The following is a 27,692-nucleotide window of genomic DNA, read 5'->3' on the forward strand; positions in this document are numbered from 1 at the left end:
AGACAACTTTTCAGTCATGTGATCTATAAATGGTGGATGACCCTACAAAACGAAAGTTATCAAAAAAGGACACTTAACTCTTATTTCCAGCTAACGAGGAGTATCGATTTCTCTAAATTCTGTTGCAGAAAGTAAATCTTTTGACACTTTATTTGTTACAACCACACAAGGAAACTGAGCTGGTAAATATTTTTTCTGGAAAGGTTTTGACTGTAGTGTAAGTGTTCAGTTTACTGCTGTGGCAGTTATGTTGTTAAAGTTGTTCAGTTAGACACTCGGTCAGACCATGGAGGTATCATTAATAATAGCTCCATGGTTGTACCACACATAGGCAAAAGACTACTTAAATTAGTTGGCTTCAATTGTCTTTTCTTATGAAGGATCATTCAGGATATAACAATGTTCCTTGTCTAATTTTAGGCTTGAAGGCTGTTGAAGCATGGCTAAATGGTGCAACTTAGATGAAGAGGAAGATGAACCCAGCAGAGGCTACTTCTGGAGAGTTTACATCACTGATTCTCTCCATGTGATACTCCCTGTTCTATTCGCTGGAGCTGTGACCCTTTATGGCTTCTATCCTCCACTAGGGGCAGAAGAAGAATTAGAATGCCGTCATGACTATGTCAAAGATGAACATGTCTGCTACCAGCCATGCGAACATGGCTCATTTTTCCTGCCAGGGATGAAAGAATGTCGTTCTTGGCTGACATGTCAAGATTTGGAGAAGGATGTCCACATTGGAAGCACAGTTGATCGTGGAGTTGTGAAATTGGTAGGTTGTAAAGTCTGGAGCTTGATATAATTGTCTAGTCTTAACAAAATGACACCAGCATGACTGCAGGTTGATGACTGGCAAGGATTAACTGGATTAGACTGGATTAACATTTTATTCCAATTTCATCTCTGCTTTTTTTGTGTCCTAATTTTCCAAATTAGAATTAGAATGTATCGCTATCAGACTAAGAAAATGGCTGTTATTCGAAGCTTTTTACAGCAGACTTTTCAGTTTTTTGTGCCTCCAACAGCTCCTTCTTACAAGTATATGCTCCCAGATGGTACTTTTGACTTGTGCTATTCTTTTACTTCAGGTACAACTAGCTGATTGGAAGGGTCACAAAGTAGCAGTGAACAGTCTTACACAGGATGAATACAAGGCTGACTTCCATCATGGTCTGGAGATGTTGAAGGCATTCCAGCCTCACGCCAGAGTCACACAGTTTATCGGTTCCTGTGATGATACATTTATCACTGAGTACCACCACTTCAAATCTGCAGTACAACTTGAGCAGACGCTGCAAATCCCACAGCACCTGCAAATCAATAATCTCACGACAAGATTTCAGTTATGCTTGGATTATGCAGAGATTCTAGCGTCCCTCCACAACAGTTCGATTGGAAAGAGAGTAATGTGTGATTCAAATGACTTGCAAAAAACTCTTGAGCAGTACTTAGTGACTTATGATATCCGGTTGATAGTTAATGATTTAGATGCCTTGCCTGAGGTCAAGGATGGACAAGGAATTAAATGTGGCCATCGACAATTAACGGGTGATTTCGTTGCTCCTGAACAACTCTGGCCTTACCCAGATGTGGAGTTCAGTGACAAGGATATGTCTGGTTATGATGAGAAAATTGACATCTGGAAAGTGCCAGATATTTGTCTGTTTTTTATTGGTGATAAACGTGGGACTGATGTGTTGAAATTTCACCTCCATAAAATACATACAAAATGTAAAAATTCTAATCCAAAACTGCGCCCCAGTGCAGATGATTTATTAGAAGAGTACATGCGAGTGAGGAAATACATAGGCTTACACAGCTACAAGGAGTTGTAGTCAAAGTATTTCATTGTGTTCATTGTGTGTTTCGGCTTGTCCATTATTGTGAGAACTTCTCTGTAGCTTGTTGGGTATTTTATTGCACTTAGTCTCATGAGTGTCAGCACCCTTATTTGTTTTAGAGCCATAACCTAACAAAATACATGCAATACATGTCTATGCTGAATTAGAATCTGGCACTGTGTTCTTCCCACAGTAAATGTTATCCGACCCAGATTTGTGTTCTGAGTGTCACATGTGGCTTGCATATCAGCATCCTCACTGCATGTTCTAAGTGTTCTGTATCGGTTTTGACTTCTGTGCTATTGCCTAAGTCGGCATTTACCGCATGAAATTCTGTTATCTTTTATAATACATATTTTCAAATAAAGCTGAAAGTGCACTGAAGTTGTGATATGTGATCTTATTTCGTTCAGGGGTCAACACGAAGACAAGGTAAACCTAAGGACTGGTCCCGAGATGATCCTCAATTACATATGTACATCTGGAGAGATTTCTGTTCCTGAGACTTTCAGAACTGTGTGTGAGGCCTTTCTGCTTTTCATGTTTTCACATGTTGCAGCCGTAGTGATTGAAAGGACTCCTGCCACTAGTGTCACAACCTATCGACAAGGACTTCAACCTGAAGGGCTCAACACTTAGTGTGTACAGATAAAGTCAAAGGAGAGTGGTTAAGAACTACATTCTCAGAATTTGATGAAGTTTTGTAACTTCAGTTTCATTTTAACACAAGGAATCGCTACAAAAAATGGATATTTTCTGAAGAATTTTATTAGGAGGATAAAGTATGATACACTTCTTACGTTTACAAGTTAAACATGACCAAAATATACTATGAATATTGGAAACAATGAAATGCAGATGCCTTTTGAATTCAGAGCTCAGACTTGAGATGGTAGCAACACAAGGATATGAGAAGTGACATAGATATTTCAACATAAAGTTGCTCATTGTGTAAAACAGGAAATTTTTGTGTTTAATTTTTATGATTTCGCAAATGCATTGTCAAACGCAAACCTACAGTACAAACAAAACCATTCAGTCGCATTCAACAAGAGCCAATTGAAGAAAACTTCCAATGACATTACAAATGTATGTTGCATGATTGAACGAACACCTGATAAGCACCATTACCATGAATTTTTACCACAGTAGACTTCAAAAACCCATTTGAATTGCACAAGCTACTCTTAAAACATGCCTAGCCTACTTCCACAAAGCGAAAGTGGTCACCAACAATCAACTTGATTTCCCCAAGACAATTTTCAATGCAGAATGACTGCAAACATCACTAACAGGGCACATTCCTGGAAGTAAACTAAAACCAAAGAAATTTTAAAATTAACTGATAACAAGCATAAAGAATCAGACAGATAACACATTAAGGCTACCACTGTTGACTCAAGGTTAACCACCATGTACTAGAATTCTAATCTTTGAGCAAATACACTTGCATCAAACAACAGAGACCAACAAGACTGTGCACATCATGATAATAGAATGGTTTCCTCTTAGGACAATGGACACCCTGACGGTTGGGGCCAAAAGCTAGTCACTACATTGAGGGTTCTGGTCTCAGGCAGTCAAAATGTCTCGGTCCCAGTTCCAACAACGGCGGTATTCCAGATCTCTTAAGCATGCAACCCAATGCAGTCAACAGATGAATGCCCTCAAGAATCCATTTCCATGTCGGAGCCTTCTTCATCTGAATCATCCTCGGCAGACGACACGTCAGGATCATTTACTTGTTCCTCACACTTCACGCATGAACACGTAAACAGGTAGTTATCCCTGAAGAGAATAGGAAAGAGCAGAGGGTAAGAAATAGCGACATCTTTGTCACAATGATGTAATGAGAAGCCAAACAACCAGGATCACTGCACAACACTACTGTGGGAAATGCTATTGTGTAGTCACTTGTGCTAAAGAGCATCACAGAGTGTAATCTTTCAGACAGTTCCGTCAGCAGATCAAATTAACCAGGATGCAACCGACTCATGATACACCGTATGCTGTAAAATTTTCAAATAAGGTTACTAGATTTGCCATCCTGAAATGACTTTTCATTGGCCGAATGTTCCCAGACATGGTCAGACTGAAGACAGTTATGTGACATTTCGAAAGCAACCTTACCTCAGTACCTTCTGCCGAGAATGGCGACTTCGGTCACGTTGGCACTCATCCAGGTAACAAATACAGATCTCCTGAAAATGAACATTGAGGTAATCAATTACAAATACAACATACCACAGATACCGAAATCAAGATTAAGAAACATAACTTGAATGGGACATACTGGGATCACGACTTTACACAAAGGAGGAGAAGCAAAACTGTCATTGATTTCCCTCACCTGTCCAGCCTTGATATCTTGAGTTGCAATCATCTCCAGTACGTGGTTGTTGTGGGGGAAGGTGACCTCTGCATTGGGCACACAGCTGTGGTTGCCTTAAAGGTAAATATCATGTTCATTTTCCCCTTACAGGAACACTTTGCTCTGTGTATTGCTCTGGAAGGTTTCAACTACATTGGCGCAAACTAGCTCTGGAGTGACTGCCAAAATGTTCTTGAGGTCTAATTCTCACCCCCTCTCATTCTCATCCAAGTAAGACAAAGAATGTAATATATACACTGACTGTCATTCATAGCAATTCGCAGTTACTAGTTTACTTCTATGCAGCATCTAGGAAATACTTTGTGTAACAATTGGTGGAAGCACCGAGAGTGAGGGAAAAGTAAAACTTACAGGTACTTTGTAGAGCATATAAACCAGATCCTTCACAGTTGAGAAACATGCCAGACTCTGAAAATGGAATCATGAAATTGATAATCAAATTGTCAAATGAACCAAAAGACAGTGTAGTGGAGGAATCTTTTTGAAATTGATTTCATCTCAAATCGAAGGCAGCATGTGAATCAAACCACACTCACCCTTGTCCATATCTTCATACACTTTGTCAATAAACTTGTCAAGTTCAGCCCTCTCCGACTCGGGAAGATTTAGCTGGTCACAGTTCTTCACCCACACACTAAGAGCACTGGTTCCTATGCCTTGGCCATTGGTTCCAAGTAGGGCAAATAACGACCGAAAGCCAGTTGGAGTGAACCACTGAAATACATGTAAGAATCGAAATAAAACTTGACCAAGGTACATTTTTGGTGTTGATGATATCCATTTTCAAGGTGAAATTCAAAAGAAAGGGTGGTAAAAATGAACAGACCACATGAATCATTGGATGTAGCAAAATTCTAACCTGACTCAACTCTTCATCATACAGAGATTCAGTGAACAGATTCCGTAAGATTTCTACTTGCTCCTGAAAAAAAGAAATATTTGAGGTAAAAAAGAAAACCCAGTCCAGGGAATGTACCTACAATCTCAGAGGTGACTTGGCCTGGACGCTTAAGGAATTGACCTCAAAGCAGAGGGTCTCTGTTGAGATACTAAACCCTTCAGGGTAGGAATGATAGAAATGTACCGTACCTGGAATTCTGTACCTAATAACTTGTGAGCAATTGCTTCTTCCTCATTGACTGTTCTATGGCAAAACTCAGAGAATGCTGAGAGTATGGCTTCTTTATTGCTGGTCTTGTAGAAAAAAAGAATTTTAAAACTTGTCAAAATTACATGAATATGCAACACTATTTGCAGCACGAAAGGATGCTAAAGGGACAATGCCTTTTGGATTGCGATGCTATCAAAAACTATCGAGGCTAATTTCTTGAAACTTGCATTGCTAATCATTTCAGTTACTTATACTAATCTGGTAAATATAAATAGCAGAAACCAAAAAAATCTAAGCCAGAGGCATGAATGAATATCAGTAGCTTCATTGAGAGTTGACTGTTTTGTAATCCGATGATATGGTTACCCACCTACCTGTTTGACCATGGCTATCATCCTCACCAATATCATGATACTGGCAGTCTCCGGGGGGAAATGCATGTTCCTGAATAACAAACATGTATAAGTCATTTACCTGTAATGAGGGCGACAAGAGGGCAAGAGGCAGGACATGTGAACGATTACTTGATACCGTGAAGTGAGATGGTGAAGCCGCTGGTCCTGGTGAAGACTTGTTGAAGCTGCCAATAACATTTAAGACAACCTTGGCGAAGGTCCCTTACACTTTTGACTTGTCCTGAACAGTGTGATTATGAAACTGACAGTGATGTCAACCAAAAATTGTCTCCATGAACCAGGGAGACCTGATTGAGCTGTAAGAACTCACCTCCATGTCTCCTGTAGCTTATTCAATGGATGGTCGGGATCATCTCTTGAGGCTCCCAGACACAGTGTTTGGTGGTGTTGACTCCAGGCCTGATCCCGACAACGAGCACTACAATAGAGTATCTGCAACAAAACAATGAACTTACAGGCTCCTCCTGAGTGTGAATGTCCATCATACTGATGAATTATCACCTGGGGCTTTTTCGGGATATATCATTTTAAAGACCTCGGATACAGATAACGTGCAGCAATTACGTACATGTAGGGCAATACCAACCTGGCAATGTGGGCAAGTTACATGTTCGCCTTCATGACACTTTCGGTCACAGCACTCGTAATGAGGAAGAGAAGCTGATGGAAGGCTGGCCAAGCGCCGGTACATCTCCTCTGCAGTCTCCAATGACTTCATACAGTAATCACAAGCGGTGTACTTGTAATATGCATTCCAAAGGAACTGAGTGCAAACAAGTGGCTCTTCACTGAAAAGGGTATCTCCTTCCTTGAAGTCTTTATCAGCAAAAAGGCCTTTCCCCTGAAAAAAATAATTTTTGGTGCACATAGGTCACTATGTTTTTATGCAGCAGCATTTCAATTTTCATACAAAAGACTCACAATCACCCACACATAAGCACATTGCATTGACTTGTACATTAATGTACACTGTACATTTATATACATGCCATGTACATGGAGCATAGGGGACGAAAAAGGAAGTCCAATAAATCGCAACTGCGATATACAAACTTGAAGAAGTTTCCAGTGAACGCACAAGTTGACATTCAACTTCAAATACGATGAAAAATTATCAAAGAAAAATCAGAACTTAACCCACCTTTTTCGGGATTTGTAAGATTTTTACACCGGGAGCTTCCCTTATGGAGGCAGCCATCTTGGTCGGTGGAAAACTTTCCTCCAATAAAAATCGAGCTAGTTGCAAGTTTTTTGTAACAAGTGCTCTGATTGGTTATTACCATTTGCTACCAATTTCAAAACACTATCTATTGCTCGTTCATCGTGTCGTTTTAAATACCCTTTTATGACAAACGAGTTACACTGTGCTATCTGATATTCTTTTCATTGTGTAACACGTAGTTCAAAGTACCGCCCTATCAAGAAAATGGCCCCCAAAAAGGGTGAAAAAGACAAAAATCAACACATTCAAGTTGTTGTTCGGTGCAGGTGAGGAATGCATTGTGCCAACATGCATGAATACATTATATACATGTATACATTCAGTGATATACACTATTACCACACTGTGCCTATGCTAATGTCAAAATAACCATGGGATTACTGGGAACTAGTACAGGAATTCAGCGCAAATCATCAAACTGTGCGCAGGGGAGCCTAGGCATATGAACAATCAGTCACATAGTCATAATCATAAACAGTAAAATCTTCTTACTTCCCTCCCTTAGACTAGTCTTATAGTAACTTATACCACATGTTATCTAATTTCAGACCTCAAAACTACAAAGAGAAGAAATCTGGAAGCTTCAGCGTCTTAGAATGCAACACAGAAAAGAAAGAGATCTCAGTGAAGGAGAAGCAACATTCAACCGGGGTGGCAAATACCAAGACTTTTGCCTTTGATCGGGTGTTTGGACCCCATTCTAAACAGCTTGAAGTCTACAAGGAAGTGGTACTCCCCATCCTCGATGAAGTCCTCCTGGGCTACAATTGTACCGTGTTTGCGTAAGTGGCCATGATGAATGCATTCCAAGTGTCACATGAAGGAATATCTGGTCCATCTGATATTTGAAAATGAAAAGAATTATACAGGATGTCGACTGAAACCAACTCCTCAAGTAGTTTTCTTTGTAATTTGATGTTGTTGTTTTAGATATGGGCAGACCGGTACAGGGAAGACCTTTACAATGGTTGGTGAGAGATCTGAAGAAGAGATGTCCTGGGAAGAAGATCCTCTGGCTGGTATCATTCCAAGAACACTTCATCAGTTGTTTGAGAGGCTGCAGAAACAGGTATATATATTGCTGCAGAAAGATAACAATTTGTTCCAATGAAGGTCGAGTAATGATTTGAAAGGCCTCCACTAAGCTGAATTATCAGCAATCTTGAATATATAAGATCATAATGATGTCGGCAGTTTGAAGTTGTTGTTTTGTGAATGAAGACGAAAGTCACATTTCTCTGTCTATTTCAGGAGGTTGAACATTCTGTCCGTGTGTCATTCCTGGAGCTCTACAATGAGGAGCTATTTGATCTTTTGAGCTCCAATGAAGGCGATAACTGTCGAATGCGTATCTTTGATGATGCCAATCGAAAGGTGAGAAACAAGAACCAGATAAGTGATATAGGTGAAGGAGTCTCTTTGTGCCTCACATCTTACACCAGCGGGAGAACGTCAATTCTGGTCCACAGACAGCAATGTCGAGAAAAAACTGGGGGAACACAACAAGACCTTGAAAGCACAAACCACTTCATATCCCAACAGTACTGAACCGATGATATAGCACAGGCAGGCTTGTAAGAAGAAGAAGCCTTTTACTCCGAAGTGTCATTTCTTCCAACACTCTTTCAGGGTTCCGTAGTCATCCAGGGTCTTGAAGAAGTGGTTGTCCACAACAAAAATGAGGTGTATAACATCTTGGAGAAGGGTGCTGCCAAAAGACAGACTGCTTCAACCCTCATGAATGCACAATCAAGGTCAGTACTTGTTAGAATTACTCATCTTGCAGCATAAAGCAAATCAACCTTGATGTTGTATCTGTGCAAGAATTTCGTATATTCTAGTCTTGTTTCATTTCAGTCGTTCGCATTCCGTTTTCTCAGTGACCATTCACACAAAGGAAAACTCCATTGATGGCGAAGAACTCCTAAAGACAGGGAAGTTGAATCTGGTCGATCTTGCTGGCAGCGAGAATATTGGCCGGTCTGGTGCGGTAGATAAGAGGGCACGCGAAGCTGGCAATATCAACCAGAGTTTGTTGACCCTTGGCCGTGTGATCACAGCACTTGTGGAACACGCCCCCCATGTTCCCTACAGAGAAAGCAAACTGACCAGGTTGCTTCAAGACTCACTCGGAGGGAGAACAAAGACTTCCATTATTGCTACCATCTCACCAGCTTCTTGCAACCTTGAGGTATGTAGAAATTTGCCCCTAGTTCACCTCATGTAGTTCTATCCTTGTTCTGTTTAACACTGTATGCAGTTCTATATGGTCCAAATGTTTGAACTTTTAAGTTTTGTAAACATGGTATGTGAGGGTGAACCTGTATGGTCATCACTTTGCAACAAGTCTACAATTTCCTTGAAAGGAAATTCTTACACAATTGAATTTATTGTAGGAAACTCTGAGTACATTGGACTATGCTCACCGTGCTAAAAACATCACCAATCGACCAGAGGTAAACCAGAAACTCACCAAGAAGCATCTGCTGAGGGAATACACAGAAGAATTGGAGAGGTTGAGACGCGATCTGCAGGCCTGTAGGGAGAAGAATGGAATATACTTAGACAATGAGAACTACAGGTACATGGAGCTATGGTCTTGTTCTGAATTCAGTTGATCCTGACTTCAAGCATCTGTTCTCTCGATATATCTTCTCGATATATCATATGTCTGCTATATCGTGACTTGAAGTATCTCAGAACACAGTAACCCCGTTCTATCCTAAAACCTTTCAGCAGACCTCAGATGAGCTGCTTAATCAGTGCTACAACCTGACCAGCAACCTGGATCACAGCAGGGACCTCATGATCGCTAGTCAGAGACAGGAGCAGCTACACCTCTTCCACTGGCTTCGCATCACAAATCGTCAGCCTTGTCTGTTGCCTTGTTAGATGTTTCTGAATTGATTTCTTGTCAGACCTTACCTGTTTTCCATTGCAGTCAAATGCAGACTGATCTTATGCAACAGCGCGACCAGATCAAGGAGCTGGATGAACATCTGAAGTTGACCAAAGATGAATTCATAAAGGTGAGATTGCTTGACTGCAGAGACAATGAAGTCGACCTCCAACCTCTCTTCTCTCTTGCTTGCAATCGAACAAACCAAGTGTATCAAGTGAGAAATAAACAGGAAGTGAAAAAAGATGTTGAATGATGATGAAACTACAACCAATTTATGTCACTGTGATGAAGTGGTTGGATCAGCATCCAGTAAATCCTGTATATTCCTTGTTCTTTTCCTTCAGATTTCTGAGATGTTCAGCATCACTAAACAAGAGTTGATGATGGTAGAAGAACAGCTAGACGACACTACACAACAGCTCGACCACACGAAGGTGGTCCTGAGACAAACCAAAGTGGCCTTGAAGGAGACTGAGGTAGAAAGAGAGGAACAGCGATTCTTGGTGAATGAGCATGTCAAAACAGAGAAGGGCTTGTTCAGCCAGGCATCTCAGCTTGTGAAAACGGCAGACTCCAGTACGTCGGATGTCCATGGCCTGCACGCCAAGGTTGACAGATTGAAAAGCGTGGAGGCGGTAAATGAGACCACAAAAGAGACTTTCCTTTCTCGGTTTACGGACAACGTTCGCAACATGGATAACAACCTTCAGCAGTACTCAGTCTCCCAGATTGAACTTGGTAATAATCTCTCCGCTAACATCAGTAAGTATATTTTGATTTCTTTAGTTGCCCGTGATCGTGGTATGAGTTTAAAATGCAGGACAATGTGTATGATTTTGGTCATGGGGCTACACAAAATCAGATCATTCCTGCAGACTCCGGATCATCTAAAAATGTCATATCTTCCCTCTTCAGATGCAGGCTTAAGCAGACGTGCGGCTGAGGTTCAGGGTCTGTGTAGTGCACTCACCAGTGTCATGGGCAAGCTGAAAGAGCAGACAAACTCATTACAATTACAGCATGTTCAGCTAAAGGACAAGGAGGAAACTTGTCTGAGTTCCTTGGCAAACCAAGCAAACACCGCCAAGGTTCGTGTCATTGCCTTATTTCTCTTAAAACTGCAATATGTTGTTACAGTCTTGGATGCCGTCCGAGGCAGATTATGTTAACTTTTGTACCATTCACAACCAGTGAATGTCACTGATATTGTTCTGCTCAGGATGATTTTTTTCCGTTTACCGGTGTGATATTCTTTCAAGTGACAGATGGTAACTAAAAATAACATAATGTCTCCTTGCAGGATACAGCGATAACAAATTTCGTCTCCTTCCAAGAACACATGTTTCAACCGTTGATGGACAGCCTGTTGAACCAATTTACACAGCAGAGTGAGGCCCTGGCAGAGTTGAGTCAGACTTTGAATAACCAGGTAACTTTTCATTGAACTGGCTTCTTAAGCGTCGATTTTTGGTTGATGGGATTCCAAGTCTTCAGCTCTGTAATGGTCTTCATTCATTTTTCTTTGCCACCCTTAAGTTTGCAGATTGGGTTCAGCCAATTCCTCTGGTCAAGTAGTGCCTTGCTCAGCCTAAAATATATACACTCCTGCAAGATATAGGGTTTTGTTTGTCTGGATAAAGATGTGTCTTTATGTACTTTCCAGATGTGCCACCATCAAGGCATTGTGAATCAGTTTGTGGCAGAACAACAGTGTGGTCTACGACAAGCTGAGGAACAAGTTGGAGCATTCACCAAGCAGCAAAGCAGCTATCTCGACCACCATAAGAATCTGACGTCTGGCATGCTGGAATCACAGAACGAGTTGGCAGAGGTGAGAGACTTGATTGCTTCTATTTCAAGTGATATTCAGTTGGGACTTCTTGTTTACGTCTTGTCGAATCATGAGTTTATCTGTTCAACAAGGCTGTGATTGACACAAAGTGAATGATCCACCATCATTGTCAAACTACTTTCTTTGATCATGGTGCTTTCTCTCGGTGCGCCAGTACCTCTTGCTTTGCGTTCTTTAAACAGTCTCATTTCATTGTTTCTCCAGAACCTGAAGCATAAACTGATTGAGGATGTGACAAATGCAATACAGAACGTTGTAGAAGAGCAGAGTAAACATCGGTCAGAGGCCACACAACGCGTGATGGACAATTTCGTCCAAAATGATGCCATGGTTGTTGAGATGAACAAACAAATACAATGGTGAGTATTCAAGATTCTTTGAAAGGGTGTTGTAGATTTGGTCCCTGGCAGTAATTCAGGCGAACGGAAAGGTACATAGGGTGATTTTGATACGGCTCGGGATCATCAATATAGCAGAATCAACTGGATGTTGTTTCATACTGCAATCGGGTGAATCTTCTATGAAGTAAAAGGAGAGAAAGAACTTTTTGATATGTTGAATTTCGTTTGATGCAGGAATTCAAGGACCTTTTTTAATTTCAGTTCAACGCAGAAACTCTTCGCCGACACTGAAATCCATCGCACAATCTTCACACAGCAGACAACGGATGATACGGCTGCAGCACAGAGGGGTATCGGAGAGGTGGCGAGGCTGAACCAGGATAGTCAAGAAATCAGGACAACGTTGCATCGAGACGTTGATACCTTCTTCCAGGGTCAGCAAGATGCATGGACTCAGCATCATAAAACTATGGTAGAGGCAACTGGGGATCATAAGCAAGGCCTTCAAACAGATGTTGGACAGATTACCGAAAGTGTACAGGTAATATATTGATTTTGGAAAAAAAGTCACCAAGGGCTTGAACAGTGATATCTGCCCACGAAAAACACCTCCTTTCCTCCACACAGGCGCATGCTCTATCTTGTTCCCTATTTTTTCATTTCACACAATGAACACATGGCAAAGTATCTTACCTCCTTCTACATTCTGGCATGTTTGAACAACAAATGTAACCTATCTCTTACAGTTATTTATTGTACAACTTTGGTTGTTTTTTCAGGAATTCGTCCACAAGTGTGCAGCTTCTTTAGAAGCAGAACAGACAACAGCCGGCGTACAGCACGAGTTGCACCAGGCTGACATGGAAAGCCACAAGCAATACCTCGAGACCATGAGGAACAAACAAAACAGTTTCTCCAGCGAAGAAAGCCAGGAACTGCAGAAGCGTCTCCGAGATGTCGAGGGCCTTGTGTCTGAGGAACTAGTCAAGGATGTGCCCACAGGTAAGAGAAGAGCAGCATTCTTTCAGCTTTTTCTTTATTTGATACCTCTGATAGACAGTCGTGTTTTAGGTGTAGTTATCGAATTTGTTGTTTCTCATGTCCTAAGAAGAGCTTGTCCTTGATGCAGGTTCCAAGTAGCCAGGATACTTCTCTCAATCACGCAGCTGCATGCTATGTTCGGGTAGGATATTATGACTAAGGAGATATGGAGAAGTTAGACAGTCTGCATGGGATTTCATATCATTTAGAGAGCATTGATTATATTTTCAGGCACCACTCCCCAGCGACGTGACTTCAGCTACCCAAGGCGCCTGATGAAGACACAGCCCCATGATACTCTACTGAAGCAGTTCACAGTGAACATGGATCATGAGGTGCTGACCAAGTTACAGGCCATGCCGCTCCCAGATGAGACAACTGAGGAGGAAGATGAAGGACTGGTAAGCATAACCTGATCTGTGAAACATGTTATTGTATTCACTCTACCACTATGTTTCGGCATTCACTAGGACTGTTTGCCAAAGGACTTGTTCTGCATTTACCGTTGTCTCTTTTAAGGAGTCCATGCAGAGTGGAACAACTGATATCAGCGCGGATGCTGCAAGTGTGAGTGATGACGAGTCTTCTACTTCTTCAAAATCAGATCTTTCACAGGAAGAAGAAAGTATTAAAGTAAGTACAGTGGACGCTAGGGATCTATGACGTTTCATCTGTCAATTTTGAATTTGTCTCCTCTTAACTTTCTATGAAATTGAGGTTAGGTGAAGGTAATTTAAAAACATCAAAATGCTGCCATCTCTCATTATCATGTGTAATTTACAGTGTGATTCCTTTTTACAGTGTGAAGAGGTCTTCAAAGAAAACTGTACACCAGCGGCGACAAAGAAAAAACCCAGATGTCCGCACCCGAGTCGGACGCGCACACCCAAAACACACGAAAAACTGACACCAAAGGTTCGGTCACGTCTACCATTACGAAACAGCAATAACAGTAACTGATGATACGATTTTCGAAGGACCCCTTGACTGGTTTCGGTTTTAAATCTGTGTTTATCACCGTGTACAAACATACAATGCTATACCTGCCAGAAGACTGTCACTGTATAGATTTTATGAATGGTCAATATCGATGGCTTTGTTGGAAAGCCTTTGTTACTTTAGATGCTTGTCTACAGTTGAAAGTTCCATGATCTTTTCCCAAGTGTAGGCCTATTGTTCTTGCTTTTCAATGTAAGACTGAAAATATATCGTAGGTTGCTTGGTAACTGACCTTGATTTTAGTGAATTGATGTGTAATGTATATTCTGTTTTTTATTCTTGTAAATAATTATGAGCGAGATTTTATAATCTAGGCTTCAGACAAAGTATTTGAAAATACCGGGATGAATGGAAATGAGAAGCTGGCTGGCTGATATTAATCGCCAGTAGTGTATGCAATAATGATTTTGGAGTGATCATGGTATCTGACAAGTCATAATATGGTTTACTGTCTTGTATGTTTTGACCGCTAGAAGATCTGGCTTTGTATAATTAGTGGTGAGTTGTAATTGTTGAGTAAAGTATTCTGTCAGTGGTGATGCGAGTGAAAACATGCCCTCTATCACAGACACACTTGGGAATGAACACTGGTGTTTTGGACTGAAGCTCGGTACCTTGATACAGAGGTGTTCCACTGGCTGAGGCGTTAGCAAGGAAGGTTCTACTGTACTATTGTGTGCAATATCATCGTTCTTAGAAATTTGGTCTGGAAGGTTATAATCATATTTCATACATTTATTGCTGTCCTCGGGGTGTTCAAATTGTCTCTTATCCCGTTGAGCAAAACTATGTAAGTCTCTGTGAGGAATGTTCCACTGTTCTTGCCTTGTAGTTTTGCTTTGAGGTATATTCACTTATTGGTTAAAACTGCTTCTTGTCAGTTCTTTAATACAGTGTCGATTTTCATATCCCTAGCTTGCTAAAACAATATGCATTTTCAAATCCATGTATAAATAACCACCAAGCATGAGACAAGTGTATGCAATAATTCGGAAATTGGTTTTCTGTGTAAGATGGTCATGTCATGTATTTATTAGCGAGATAATTTTTATCATGGAGACAATAACGAAAAATATAAACTGGTTCTTGTATGTAAAAGTAGTTGTTTGGCTGTGTTTGTTTGCTACAGAAGAGGAGGAGCCACGTTTCCTATCAAACTGAGACAGTTGTGCAAGGACAATCATCTCGTAAAGAACTGAAACACTAGTTGTGCTGTGATGGTTGTCTCTTATCAGTCTGAGATGGCTACTTGTCCAAGGACAATCGTCTCATGTTGGTTGGCCTCGCGTCGTGGTCCAAATACGATTGTCTCATTTCAGACTGAGATGTCTAGTTGGGCAAGGATGATTGTCTCATATCAGACGAAGACAGCTAGTTGTCCATGAACGAAGGCCAATTACCCACATGATTAAAGACGATGGCAATGTCACTTTTCCATGTAAACTAATAACTTTGACGGGAGATGATTACCCAGATGCATGTTCTGGCTTTTCGACCTCTGATGGATAGGCAACAGCCAAGTTGAAATTCTACTGGATCCATGCATAGGCTTGGTATCCATTGACTGTTCTTTTGTCGACTTGAGGCGTCATGACCATGTTACCTTGCCCCAGTCAATAGGGCACATGTGCCATGCACAAGAGGAAATGATCACAAGTCACAGCCTATTAGAATGTACAATGGTTCACTGCCTGTGTGCATGTCACAAGTAAAACAGTCTACATGAACTCATGGATACAGCCCAAGGCAGCGTACATGTATAACATAGACTGTTTCCAAGTAAATTTTTTTCCATGGTCTCCATTTTAGGTTCCCTGGTCCCTCATGAATTCTTGGTACAAGCCATGGAACGTCCAATAGGCCAAACAGAAGTTCACAAGGACATGGAGCCTATGTTCTTAAGGCACCTTGAGGTGCCCTGAAAACCGACCTGACAATGGATTTCCCGTGTAGTTTGGTAGATGACAAAAGAGGCAGGCTGACGATGCACAAGGTTAGGAGGCTTATAGACAAGTTTTGATTAATCAATGCCAACTTGTACATGTAGAACTTGTACAATGAAAAACTAACTCTAAAATATATTATACTAATAATACTTTTATTTATGAGGTACAAATTTTATGTAAATTCAGCCTAAGAATGTTGGAAGCAAAGGGAATCGCATCAAGTTTATCAAGTTAAAGTATAAAGTACATACAACCACAAGTCCTAGTGGGAGAGACACATGTAGGACTGATGAGGATGGAATGAGGCCTTTATAATGTTTGTTATGAATACTCTTCAAGGCCAGGACAGCCTATAGCATTCAACCTCATATTCTCTTCTACTACTATTTCACTAGTGAAGGTACAAGTTAGTGTAGAGTGAGTGTCAACCGAGATGGAACAGTAATGAAGTAGTTGATCACTTGGATACATGTATAACAGAGATGAAATTCTTCCTCCATGCAATGACAATTATCACACTTCCATATCTACATCACATCAAGAAGTAAATGTGAGCCAGCTAAGAATGTTTAAAACATCTAATCAACATGTAGTTCACAATGATTGTATTAAACATATAGCAAAACTTGAAGGCAACCTGTGTATATAAATGTCACAATTAAAGTATTGATTGTCATTGTGGTGTATCTGAGGAACAGTGGCAGTAAAACAGCAGTGATATTTGAGATAACAAATTATTTACTGGCCACAGCAGTTACAAAACATCTCAAATACTTCACAACGGTTTTTTGAGACAAGTGCCTGAAAGTGTAAAACACACGAGTGTGCGAACGTGGGGGGGGGAGGTTCAGATTTCAGGAATGACTTTACATAGAATCAACAGACTCGCAAAGAAACACTTGTCAAATCAATATTCAAAGATTTGTGGTCCGACAACCAAATCTAATTGAGCAATTTTCTTTTGAATCAGAAAATATGAAAGGTCCCAAACATCAAACACACAGTTTTAATTACATTTCTGGATTATTAACAAGTAGTAATTTAAATACGTGTACAATGTATTAAGAGGAGAAATAGATGATAATTTCTTCCGATGACATGTGTTAGTTACAAGAGCCTTGTCTCCTGAACTGGCCGCCAGAGACACGCTTACATATGTTACTTTTGTGTTTCATATTCAATTCACACTATTCAACACTTGTTGTTGTTAAAATATACATTATAATACAACAGTAACGGGCAACAAAATATTACACTTTCAAAAAACTTTAACAAACTTGATCATAAAACCCTCCCTCTTCTCAAGGTTGTGGCTTTGATTATGAGATACCGCCCACGGCAAGAGAAAAGCTTTAAAAATCTCTTAACAGAGGAAAATAATATCCTAAAACAAGCACCAATTTTCTGCACCAAGTTTTAACTTTGCTGGCCTGAATACCACCCATATCACCCTATTACTTCATTCCCCTTTCAGTCATTCATAATTTTGACAATAAATACATATCAAATATGGCATTGATTTTCTCTCCAGACCTATTTCCAAATCTTTTCTGAAACAAAGCAATAAATGGATGAAATAAACGGATATAAACCCATTATAATGCTAGAAAAGTAACCTAAGGAGATTGGCAGTCCTCAATATACGCTGCTGCCTGCAATTATAATCGACGATACGTGAAACAAAAACATCTCTTGCCTGCAGAGAAAACCGGTAATCACTGTGTTTCATATTTATCACAGTTGGCAGGGATCACTAATTCTTGTTGCGATAACCATAGTAAACAAGTCATTTTTGCTGCATGAGATAATGACTGCAGGATTTGCGAGGCATTTTCAATCTTTCTGTCCAGAGCTGCATCCAGAGATTCTCCTATGACAATTAAATACATGTTGCCACATAATCATTTGTCCAAACAACCTGAGTCGCAGGTGACACAAGGCCTTGTTCAAGGTTTAATGTTGTTCCACAATACAAATCAATAATCTCCTTTTCCTATTGCACAATGAAGTCCTTGTATCCTTTCACTTTCTTCAGGAGCTTCTTGATAGTGTGTATGAAGTCATAGGGCTGCACCATGATTGAGATATCCTTACCAACTGCATTCAGGCGGTGCTCAATCTGTAAAACACATTATCGTTAGGTTAAAAGATGATTATGGGTAGAGTATCCTAGTTGTATTGTAAACTTTATAGTTGGACCAAAGGAAGAGAACGTAACAGATAAACCTAAAAAGGTACCAAACTACTTTGTCGCCATATGATATCAAAGAAATGTTTTATGAAAAGTTTTCCTCACCTCCTTATCCTTGAAGAATAAGTTGAGAGGTCGATTGTTGACCTCTGTTAGCACCCAATGACATGGTGATCTGCCATCCAAACTACATGCCTGCATCGGAAGACCATGACGTGCTGCAAGACCATCGTTGTTCACTTGATAAATCTGGAATGGAATCAAAATCACAGTGGATTTCAACAGAAGTAATGCCAAAGCAACCCGTCTATTTTCCTGGTAGTACTCCGAGGTACAACATCATATCGTTCCGACCGCCACCCTGCAACCCCCCCAAAATAGCCCACAGTAATACTACCTACCACAGCAGTTCCACCTTCCCGTTTGAACCCCAGGCTCTCACCCTCAGCTGACCTCTTTATGGCATAAACACTGGCATATGGCGTCCTACGCACAACGAATTCCACCCGTTCATCATCCGAACTGTGTCGTATTAGTCTCTGGGCATATTCAGCATCAACCACGTCGAACCCATTGATTGAAACAATACGATCTCCGATGTGGAATGCATTGTGAAGGAATGGACTGGCTTTTTGGTTCCAGCCTACAACCCTGAAAAGAGAAGGAAAGAAAATCAATCAAGGCGCATCAAGTACTTCTCCTTTTAATCTGGTCTGAGAAGGAAAAGCCAGATAAACTAGAAAGGAGGAAGCCAAATCTAACTGAATTCTACCCGATACCCAACACTGCCACATTGCTGTTCTGAGCAAAAGAAGCAGAGGTAACCCAAGGACTCTAACTGTCAAGTAATTCAGCCTGATCTATTTTTTACTCACCAAACGGCATCCAAGAAATCTATGAGAGCCAAGGTCTGATAACAATCTTTCCTGCGTAAGTGCGTTTTTACGCCCCCTGGATGATTAATCTCCTGACGGAGTTGATCAACTTCACGTTCCTTCAGACCGATTGCTGTGGCTGGTGACATCATAATCCCCTTCACTGAATGCTGTCGCAGCATACTACCCGATGCAGGATTTGACTGAGGCTGTGCAGGGTTTAAACCCTTCTCACGTGCTTGCTCCATGAGGGACCTATTGTACTCGCTGGTTGACTCCATTAGATTTTTAATAGCATCTGGATCAAAAGTACCAGCAGCTTGAAGCGGGGAAATAGTAAGGGAATTGGACCTCAAAGGTGGTGGACCACTGGGTCGACCCTTGGGTAAAGGCGGTGGTTCTGATGTACTGCTTGCACCTCGACGAATCAAGGCCGTTTCTTCATCACTTGTAATCCTCAGACCACGAGAATCCTGCCTCTTCAATGGCGTTGATCGTTTCTTATCTGGCAGCATAAGTGGTAAATCATCATTCCATAGAGCACCATACATGTCTCTAGGACCTTGCCCTGACGAATGGCGTCGCATACCAGGATGAGTAGGTGGGGGTGGAGGAGGTTTGCTGGGGAAGTCGGGCGGTAATCCTCCAGGCCTTGGAGGCTCGTACAAATTCTCCTCAGCTCGACCATAAGTACCAGCCAATTGTTGTTCCAAGTGCCGTCTGCTCCTTGGTGACTTCTCACAGTTCGCCGCACCAGGTTTCTCTGGTGGCTCTAAAGCAGATTTTGTCTTTTTTAAATCCTCATCAGGAAGTGGTGGGAGTGGTGGGAGTGGTGGAAGTGGGGATCGTGGATCTCGCATGGGAGAGCCACCCATCTGCACATGCTGCTGGGCCTCGTTCCTCTTGTTCTGAGCTTTGATCAGATCAATTTCATCAATGGATTCCTTTCTGGATCCCAGCGGACGTGCAACTGTGGAGTTCTGAAGTGATGATCTTGGGGCAGGAATGGGTACAGATAATGTTCTGGGTGGTGGCAGAGGCGGAAAACTATCACTTTGATCTGACCCTAGAGAAGCCATTCGAGCCTGTGCTTGTCTTTTCGCAGCATCAATATCTTCAAACACTTGATCACTTCCTGAGCTACATTCAGAGACAGTCCTTGCTTGTGCTACAGCCTTGACAGCAGTCACATCCTCAAATCCATCCGACAATCCCCTCTTTGCCTCAGCAGCTCTGGCTTCAGCAATGTCGGCAAATTCATCCAAGGTCCTTTTTTCTTCAGCTTCAAATTCCTGTTTAGCTTTGGCTTTAGCTTCAGCAGTGTCACCAAATCCTCCTTCCAAAGCTCTCCTCTGAGACTCAATGACTTCAAAATCTCTTTTGGCTTTGGCCTTAGCCTCAACAAGGTCTTCAAATTCTTGTCTAATCTCTCCCCCAGATGCTCCATCACCTGAACTTCCAGTCTCGTCTGGTAAAGCAACATGCGTAGGCTGATTGACTGATGTCTTTTTTAGATCAATCACGTCTTCTGTGGGTTTATGGAAGGATGTAAGTTTCTGCGAGTCAGATGCTTTCCGAAAATCAGCAGGAGTGTCATCTACAGTTGCTCGAGCTGGCGCCCCAGGAAAGGCAGAATACCGATCTTCAGCAGTCTGGAAATAAAGAAAAGATAATGACTAGAACACAACACCTGTCTTGTGAATTTCTGCCATTTTTGACCCAACTAAACAGTGGATACATGGGCTGCTGGAAAGTTACAGTGGAAACATCAGTGCCCGTCACCTCTGAGGTCTCACGATCAATTCCTGGTCAGCCCTAGTATGCGCATGTGAAAGAGATTAGCGATTCTCTCCGACAGCATTTAGATAATCTGTTTTGATTGCAGGAATATTTGAATGGGTCAGGGGATGCTGTATGGAAAGGGGGACATTTTGGTACATTTTTAACCAACATACAAACAAATCTGATTCATCTAAGAAAGTTTTAACTTACTTCAATTATACCAAGTCTTTCTAAATGTATTTCCAATGTACTGAGCCATGATTCCATTACGTCTCTGCAGAAAGACAAAAACATAAATTTCTCATTCATTTTCCACAAACAACTCCAATCCAGTCGACAAGATAAGTCAACAGTAATTTAGAGGTAGATCCAAATCATTAGTACCGTTCTTTAAAAACTTCCATTTAAGGCAAATAAATTAAAGGAATAACTATTGACATAGGTTGCTTTTAGCTGATCTAGTAATTTAACCATCACACAGAACACATTCAGATTGTGCTGGATTTTCCAGTAGTAGAATTCAGCATTAGTCTTAACTCTAAACTCAAACGACGAAGTGTACATGCCTTGTTGGGGCAATGAGATTCAGGAGACGATCAGTCATCCCGATAGTAAACATGTTCTCATGTTTCTCATCTGCCATTGCCTGGATCACATACTGGGTGGTTGCTAACCAGATGATATTGATAGGTGGCTCCCTCTTTAAGTAGGAGTCTTCACTTTCATGATACTCAAGACATGGTGAGCCATTCACTGAACAGAAAACAAACCATCTCCTCTCCCACTTCTGAAAAAACAAAACACACATTAGTTGGGAGTAGATATTTCTTTACAATCCCGAGGTTGAGGCACTATCAGTTCTCCCTACTACATTCTGGTAAGTGAGAGAATAACAGATTCCTTGTTCTTTCAAAAACTCTTTCTGAAAGTGCAAGTTCTTTTTGCTCATGCTATTGAGCAACTTACCTGATTTTCAATTCAAAGCATTTGATAAGGCACTTCATACAGTACAAGATGATCAAACTGTATGAAGTACTGTACGTAATAAGGTGATAATAAGGTGACTAAGATAATAATAAAGGAGTATTGGAAACAATACTGGACTCCTTACCTTGAATGACACACCAAACTTGTTTTTGTTGGGCACCTTTTTGAGATATCCTTGCTGAAGGACAACTTTCTCAGCACAGTCAATACTGGAGAAATCCATCTTGTAGCAGAACTTGTACTTGTATAGTATTTAAAGTAATTATGAGGTTATCATTTCATTTGAAGGTAGAAGCGCCTGGAAGTGTAAAGAAATTTTCGGCTGTACAACCTGTCTCAAAGAATAAGAGATTACTAAAAGTCGAAGAGAAAAACTTCTAACGTTACGCATCGCCACTCCCGCATACGTCATGACGTTAATTCCCTTCAAAAGGTGGCAATATTATGCACAATCTTCTCATGACGTGGCGATACAATATCGCGCAACTTTACAGCATACCACACAATGCTGCAACAAACCCTCTCAAGTTACTCCATTTTTTCTGGGACACCCTGTCTGTCAAAAATATTCTTGTGCCACAAAAACACTGTTTAAGTTACAATATCAATTATCTGACAATATATAGGGTACTTCAATACAAAGGTCAAGTTGGAGCAGATCCGATGCATACTTATTTAATACTTATAAACATGAAACTTTTCCATTGAGCTTGCATTTTGTTAATTTTTGACAACCAATTTCTTGATTGTGTCAAAACCAGGAAGTGAAAATACGGCATATATTTTTGTCTCAAACCGGAACGAAGAACATAAAACTCGATTTCATTCATCGAAGGTTACAATTAACAAAGCAATAGTGGCTTTCAAAGATGTGTTCTTTTATGTCCTTCTGTATAAGTAGCAAATGCAGTAGAGTTTAATTGTACGACAGACCGGGTTAATCAATTAACAATAGCGATCCGCATTTTAGATAAACTCACTCAAAAATTGTTAAAACGTGGCTGCGCCACGATCTGAAAATCTCCACATTATTTCCGATATTTCGGATTTTCAAAGAGGTTAATCAACTTGAGAGAGTCAAGGTAGGCCTGAACAATAGATGAAGACTTGATATCAACGGATGTCATGATTACTACAGTAACTAACTGTCAGATCGTACCCTTGTCATGTGGAGATATGGCGATGCACTGCTCGGGGTTATTCACATGACGTGTACAGACAGTGTAGGGCTACAATATTGTAAATTTTTGGTGCTGTCACTTTCACTTTGAGTTTTGTCTTTTGACGCATAATTACGCTTAAAAACAAGACATTATATTATTCTTATCGCCATGCCGTCATGTGTTTTTTATCAACACGTGACGTTAGTTAACGTTAAATGTCCATTAGAGTTTTATATATTGCATTGTAAATTGTTGCAGATGCTGTCACGTGTTGCACGCAATATTGTTCCTTGTACAAGAGGTGTACTTGGTCGCCTCCAGCATACCAAAGCTAAGGAGTTGCCCATCCAACTATCATCAGCATCCCAAGACGTTTTTGATCGTGAGAATAAATATGGAGCCCACAATTACTCCCCAATTCCTGTGGCTCTGGCCAAAGGAGAAGGTAAAACGCAGTGAATTGATATCTTATCTACCTATATTCAGAGTTCCTATAATAAAGTGGGGAAGGTTTGTCGCCTTGACATCCGAATCGTGAAATTTGAGCGACTTCACATTACATGCAAAATTCCAAAACTATACCGAGCTACTTACTCTCCAGTTACTCCTCATGTATCCATTTTACTCCAAATCGGATCACAAATAGTTATTAACAGTGATTAAAAATGTACCAACCACCAAAAGTTCAAGATTGAAAATCCCGGTCACTGTCATTTATTTCTCTTGATTAAGTTTTAGCCAGCTTCTCTCTTTTCCCAGGCTGCCATGTGTGGGATGTTGAGGGAAACCACTACTACGACTTTCTGAGTGCATACGGCGCAGTCAACCAAGGCCATTGTCATCCAAAGATCATCCAGGCTCTAAAGGACCAAAGTGAAGTCCTCACTCTCAGCTCAAGGGCGTTCTACAACAATGTTTTGGGAGAATTTGAGGAGTTTATTACTTCACTTCTTGGTTATGACAAAGTTCTTCCTATGAATACTGGTAAGAGCCCAATTTTCTGCAAAATGTTCAGTTAATAAAGTTAAAAGCCCCGATCGATTCATCTATGGGATCCTTGACCATATGTGTAATGCGATACTGTGTTAATTTTTGAATTATTGGGCTGAGTAAATATATGGGCATTCATCTCTGAATTAAAGCTGCGGGTTTTGTTAATTGAGCTTCTCTGCGCATCAGTATATAACACCAGGCTATCTTATTAACATTTAAAATTGCAGTCTTTTTTGTTGTTTGCCCAGTTGTGTTCTAATTACTGGTGTGCAGTCATCTGATTTCATGCTTTTATGAAATGGTTTTCATAACAGGTGTGGAAGGTGGTGAAACAGCTTGTAAACTGGCAAGAAAATGGGCATACAATGTCAAGAAAGTGCCAAAGAATCAAGCCAAGGTCCTCTTTGCTGACGGTAACTTCTGGGGCCGGACATTGGCAGCTATTTCCAGTTCAACTGATCCATCGAGTTATGAGGGATTTGGACCTTTCATGCCTGGATTTGGTCTCATTCCTTATAATGACCTGAAAGCATTAGAAGTGAGTGTATTGCAATTCATTTATTCAGCTTTGAATAGGCCCCGATTAATTCAGTCACTTAATGCCTGCATGATGTATAAAACATGTGCAACTTAGCATGAAAGATCATGTCAGATCAGTCTTTTGAGTGCAGATTTGTTGTCAAGAATTTTTCAAAAAGAACATTTTTGATTTGATTTATGAGAATGTCATTGACATCGACTTTGTGCTGCAGAATGTCATAAATAATGAAAGATTGTGCATTGTTTCCATGACCTGAATCTATGCTACACATTTTCACCATTAGCTCAGAAAGAAAGCTGATATGAAAATTGGCTTTCATTGCTTCAATTGTTTTGTAACGGTTGAGTTCGGCAGAATTATATCATAATGATAATCAATGTAGTATGTTTATAATTCTTTTTGAATGAAGTTTGTTTTTATAATAATTTTAATGTCTTGTTTAGTCCAGGTTGTCCTCAATATATTATCACACACCATAGACTCAAGTCGGTTGTTGGTTTATCTTCAGGAAGCTGTGCAGGACCCCAATGTGTGTGCCTACATGGTTGAGCCGATCCAAGGTGAGGCTGGCGTCGTCGTTCCTAACCCTGGCTATATCAAGTCTGCGAAAGAAATCTGTGCCAAACATAATGTGTTGTTGATTTGTGATGAGGTGCAGACTGGATTGGCTCGCACAGGCAAGCGGCTGTGTGTTGATCATGATGGTGTGAAGCCAGATATCCTTATCTTAGGAAAAGCTTTGTCAGGAGGTCTCTACCCAGTAAGTAGGATCTTTTTACGTCACCAGGGGTCGTCCTAGGTCACTTAGTTCAGTGTACATACAGTGTTAGACAATTCAGCTTAACTTCTGCCAATGTTATCATATATCAGCTGATGTGATTTTAAAAGTTAATGTTCTCTCAATGTTTTCAGGTGTCTGCTGTGATGGCTGATGATGAGGTGATGCTACAGATCAAACCAGGAGAGCATGGTTCAACTTATGGTGGCAACCCACTTGGATGTAAAGTGGCAATTGCAGCCTTGAGGGTAAGTATTGTCCCACCCTCGTATTGATGCATGTCACTTTTCTGATACAGCACAGTTTTTCCATGAGAGTCAAGTAATGTTGAAATATGTTCAAAGAGAATTGCAAACAGGAAAAATGAACTTTTTCGTTTTAGTTGGCCCTGCATAGTTTTGCTGTAGTCCCTATGCTTAATTCATGAAAACAAACCTCTTTTTAGAAGATGATAAATTTTGTTTTGAAGGCAATTGAAGAAGAAGGGATGGCTGAAAACTCAGCAATTATGGGTGAAAGGTTGATGGCTGGTTTAAGGAAATTGCCCTCTAGTGTTGTGGAACTCACACGGGGGAAAGGACTGATGTCTGCTATCGTCATCCCAGAGCGTAAGTAAATAAAATCATGATGCCACCAAGCCATTAAATCAAGACGGGCGATTTTAGTGATAAAGTCATGGATGATACCCTGTTGACAACAGCTGAAATCAGAATCAATATTTTCAGTCTGTTTCGGCTCTCATCAGACTCGTGTAGTGTACGTATTATCAACAACAATAAATTTAGACGAACATCGATCCGCCTTGTACCCAACCTCTTTGCTGGGTCAGCAGAAGACTGGCTGCAAAGACCACAAAAGCATGTGGAAGGCAACATCTGGTGTGCTTATGATTATTATTACTGCGTTACTTAATGATTGCCCATTTATCTACTTCAAAGCAGTTGATCTTATTTTGCAGGGTTGAATGCGTGGGATGTGTGTTTAAGATTACGAGACAATGGCCTGATTGCCAAACCAACACACGGGACAATCATTCGATTCACGCCACCATGCATCATGAAAGCTGGAGAGATTGATGAATGCCTCGAGATCATTGAGAAGACCATTGTGTCATTCCAGTAAAACTTCATACAAGATAAATGGAGAGCTTTCTCCTCTAAGACAGACTTTCACCTTTGCCTCCTCTAAGTTATTCAAGGTCATTGAATCCTTCTGCTTGTATACCTTTTGGGACTGTGAATTGTGAATTCTGTTATATAAACAAACAAGCTGGGTGAATTCTTAGGAATGATTAGAATTTTAATTTTTCGTTTCTGTATTGATACCAGTTATTTTTACCCGCAACATATAATGCAAATTGTTTCTCTTCAGAGAATTCTCATGTTGTCAAAACTGCTCAATTAATGTAATCAGTTACATTATTCTAAATAAAGTATATTTTCGAATGTCTTTCTCCTTCTATGTTGCATACCAGTGCAATGCACAACAAAACTTGTTTTATTGGTTCTTTGTATCCAGTAATGTCCATTGGTAAATGTTTTGTCTGCATCATTTGTGGCTGTGGAAGCCAAATTGGTTGTCACATTTCTTTCAAGTTTGTTTTTATTGATGTGTGCTTAGCGACCAAACAAGATTTTTTTAACCACTGCAAAAAAATAAACGAATATCCTATAACAAGTTTTTAGACATTTAAAACTGGCTGGTCACAAAATCACCTGAAGACGAAATGAGTTAGACTTTGTCTGTAATATATGCTTTTAGATTTATTTAGTTCAGACTTGCATACTGTATGTTCCGAAATCTTGGAATCTCACAATATTGTCTTCCTGTGCAGCTTATTGATACTACCCGGTATTCATTTATGATCGTTTTGGTGGAGTTGCTAAGTATAAATACTTATGTTATTATCTCAATATCAGAGAATTTTCAGCGTACTTATTTAATAATGCCGGACTCTTAATCATGTTTGGAATGACGTATTTTTGTTGGCAAATATAGAGTGTGCTCCATTTAATCGAGTCTCTTGTTCTTCATTGCATCTACATGTATGATTCTCATCTTCCGTTGCCTGCAACGATCAAGCACAGTGTTACCAGCGATGACACTGAACGAGACCTATTTTGTAAACAACACCATGAAAGTGGTCAATGGAATGATATTGACAAGACAGAGGCCCCTAACCCTGGAGACTGGATGTACTTCTGTTGAACTTTTGACAACGAATTAGTTGTCTTGTATCAAACATGTAGAACCCAAGTGTAATTTTGTCGTGTACAGCTAAAGGACCCTTTGAAGGTTGTGTCAATGTCTTCCTAACCT

The 27,692-nt window shown here is 40.5% G+C and overlaps 5 protein-coding genes across 5 annotated transcripts; 3 read left to right on the top strand and 2 right to left on the bottom strand.

Annotated features, from left to right (window-relative positions):
• The first annotated feature begins 31 nt into the window (after window positions 1-31).
• LOC135489614 (protein O-mannose kinase-like) lies at window positions 32-2,225 on the top strand. The gene is made up of 3 exons (XM_064775046.1): window positions 32-182; window positions 421-772; window positions 1,089-2,225. Exons 2-3 carry the CDS (start codon window positions 440-442, stop codon window positions 1,833-1,835), a joined length of 1,080 nt encoding a protein of 359 aa, XP_064631116.1. The 5' UTR covers window positions 32-182; window positions 421-439; the 3' UTR covers window positions 1,836-2,225.
• Window positions 2,226-2,619: 394 nt separating this feature from the next.
• Window positions 2,620-6,958, bottom strand: LOC135489612 (histone-lysine N-trimethyltransferase SMYD5-like). The gene is made up of 11 exons (XM_064775043.1): window positions 6,902-6,958; window positions 6,347-6,601; window positions 6,071-6,192; window positions 5,719-5,788; window positions 5,323-5,427; window positions 5,093-5,155; window positions 4,770-4,947; window positions 4,585-4,641; window positions 4,192-4,286; window positions 3,972-4,042; window positions 2,620-3,629 (listed from the first exon to the last, which is right to left on the bottom strand). The coding sequence occupies exons 1-11, from the start codon at window positions 6,956-6,958 to the stop codon at window positions 3,509-3,511; spliced, it is 1,194 nt and encodes a 397-aa protein (XP_064631113.1). The 3' UTR covers window positions 2,620-3,508.
• Window positions 6,959-7,106: 148 nt separating this feature from the next.
• On the top strand, window positions 7,107-15,170 carry LOC135489589 (kinesin-like protein KIF11-A). The gene is made up of 18 exons (XM_064775000.1): window positions 7,107-7,248; window positions 7,531-7,764; window positions 7,913-8,051; window positions 8,234-8,356; window positions 8,612-8,736; window positions 8,840-9,173; window positions 9,379-9,563; window positions 9,924-10,011; window positions 10,229-10,646; window positions 10,800-10,972; window positions 11,185-11,313; window positions 11,548-11,715; window positions 11,941-12,095; window positions 12,339-12,618; window positions 12,857-13,079; window positions 13,350-13,519; window positions 13,638-13,751; window positions 13,920-15,170. The coding sequence occupies exons 1-18, from the start codon at window positions 7,187-7,189 to the stop codon at window positions 14,076-14,078; spliced, it is 3,279 nt and encodes a 1,092-aa protein (XP_064631070.1). The 5' UTR covers window positions 7,107-7,186; the 3' UTR covers window positions 14,079-15,170.
• Window positions 15,171-16,219: 1,049 nt separating this feature from the next.
• Window positions 16,220-22,673, bottom strand: LOC135489594 (uncharacterized). The gene is made up of 8 exons (XM_064775013.1): window positions 22,570-22,673; window positions 22,023-22,196; window positions 21,478-21,698; window positions 21,122-21,185; window positions 19,130-20,781; window positions 18,656-18,905; window positions 18,360-18,503; window positions 16,220-18,182 (listed from the first exon to the last, which is right to left on the bottom strand). Exons 2-8 carry the CDS (start codon window positions 22,119-22,121, stop codon window positions 18,057-18,059), a joined length of 2,556 nt encoding a protein of 851 aa, XP_064631083.1. The 5' UTR covers window positions 22,122-22,196; window positions 22,570-22,673; the 3' UTR covers window positions 16,220-18,056.
• A 206-nt stretch (window positions 22,674-22,879) lies between these two features.
• Window positions 22,880-27,387, top strand: LOC135489610 (ornithine aminotransferase, mitochondrial-like). Its single transcript, XM_064775040.1, has 8 exons — window positions 22,880-22,980; window positions 23,320-23,506; window positions 23,821-24,045; window positions 24,369-24,592; window positions 25,104-25,355; window positions 25,508-25,621; window positions 25,843-25,981; window positions 26,332-27,387. Exons 2-8 carry the CDS (start codon window positions 23,320-23,322, stop codon window positions 26,493-26,495), a joined length of 1,305 nt encoding a protein of 434 aa, XP_064631110.1. The 5' UTR covers window positions 22,880-22,980; the 3' UTR covers window positions 26,496-27,387.
• The last annotated feature ends 305 nt before the right edge of the window (window positions 27,388-27,692 follow it).

Source organism: Lineus longissimus, chromosome 6 (genome assembly GCF_910592395.1).
Source record: "Lineus longissimus chromosome 6, tnLinLong1.2, whole genome shotgun sequence".
In the NCBI taxonomy this organism is placed as follows: domain Eukaryota; kingdom Metazoa; phylum Nemertea; class Pilidiophora; order Heteronemertea; family Lineidae; genus Lineus; species Lineus longissimus.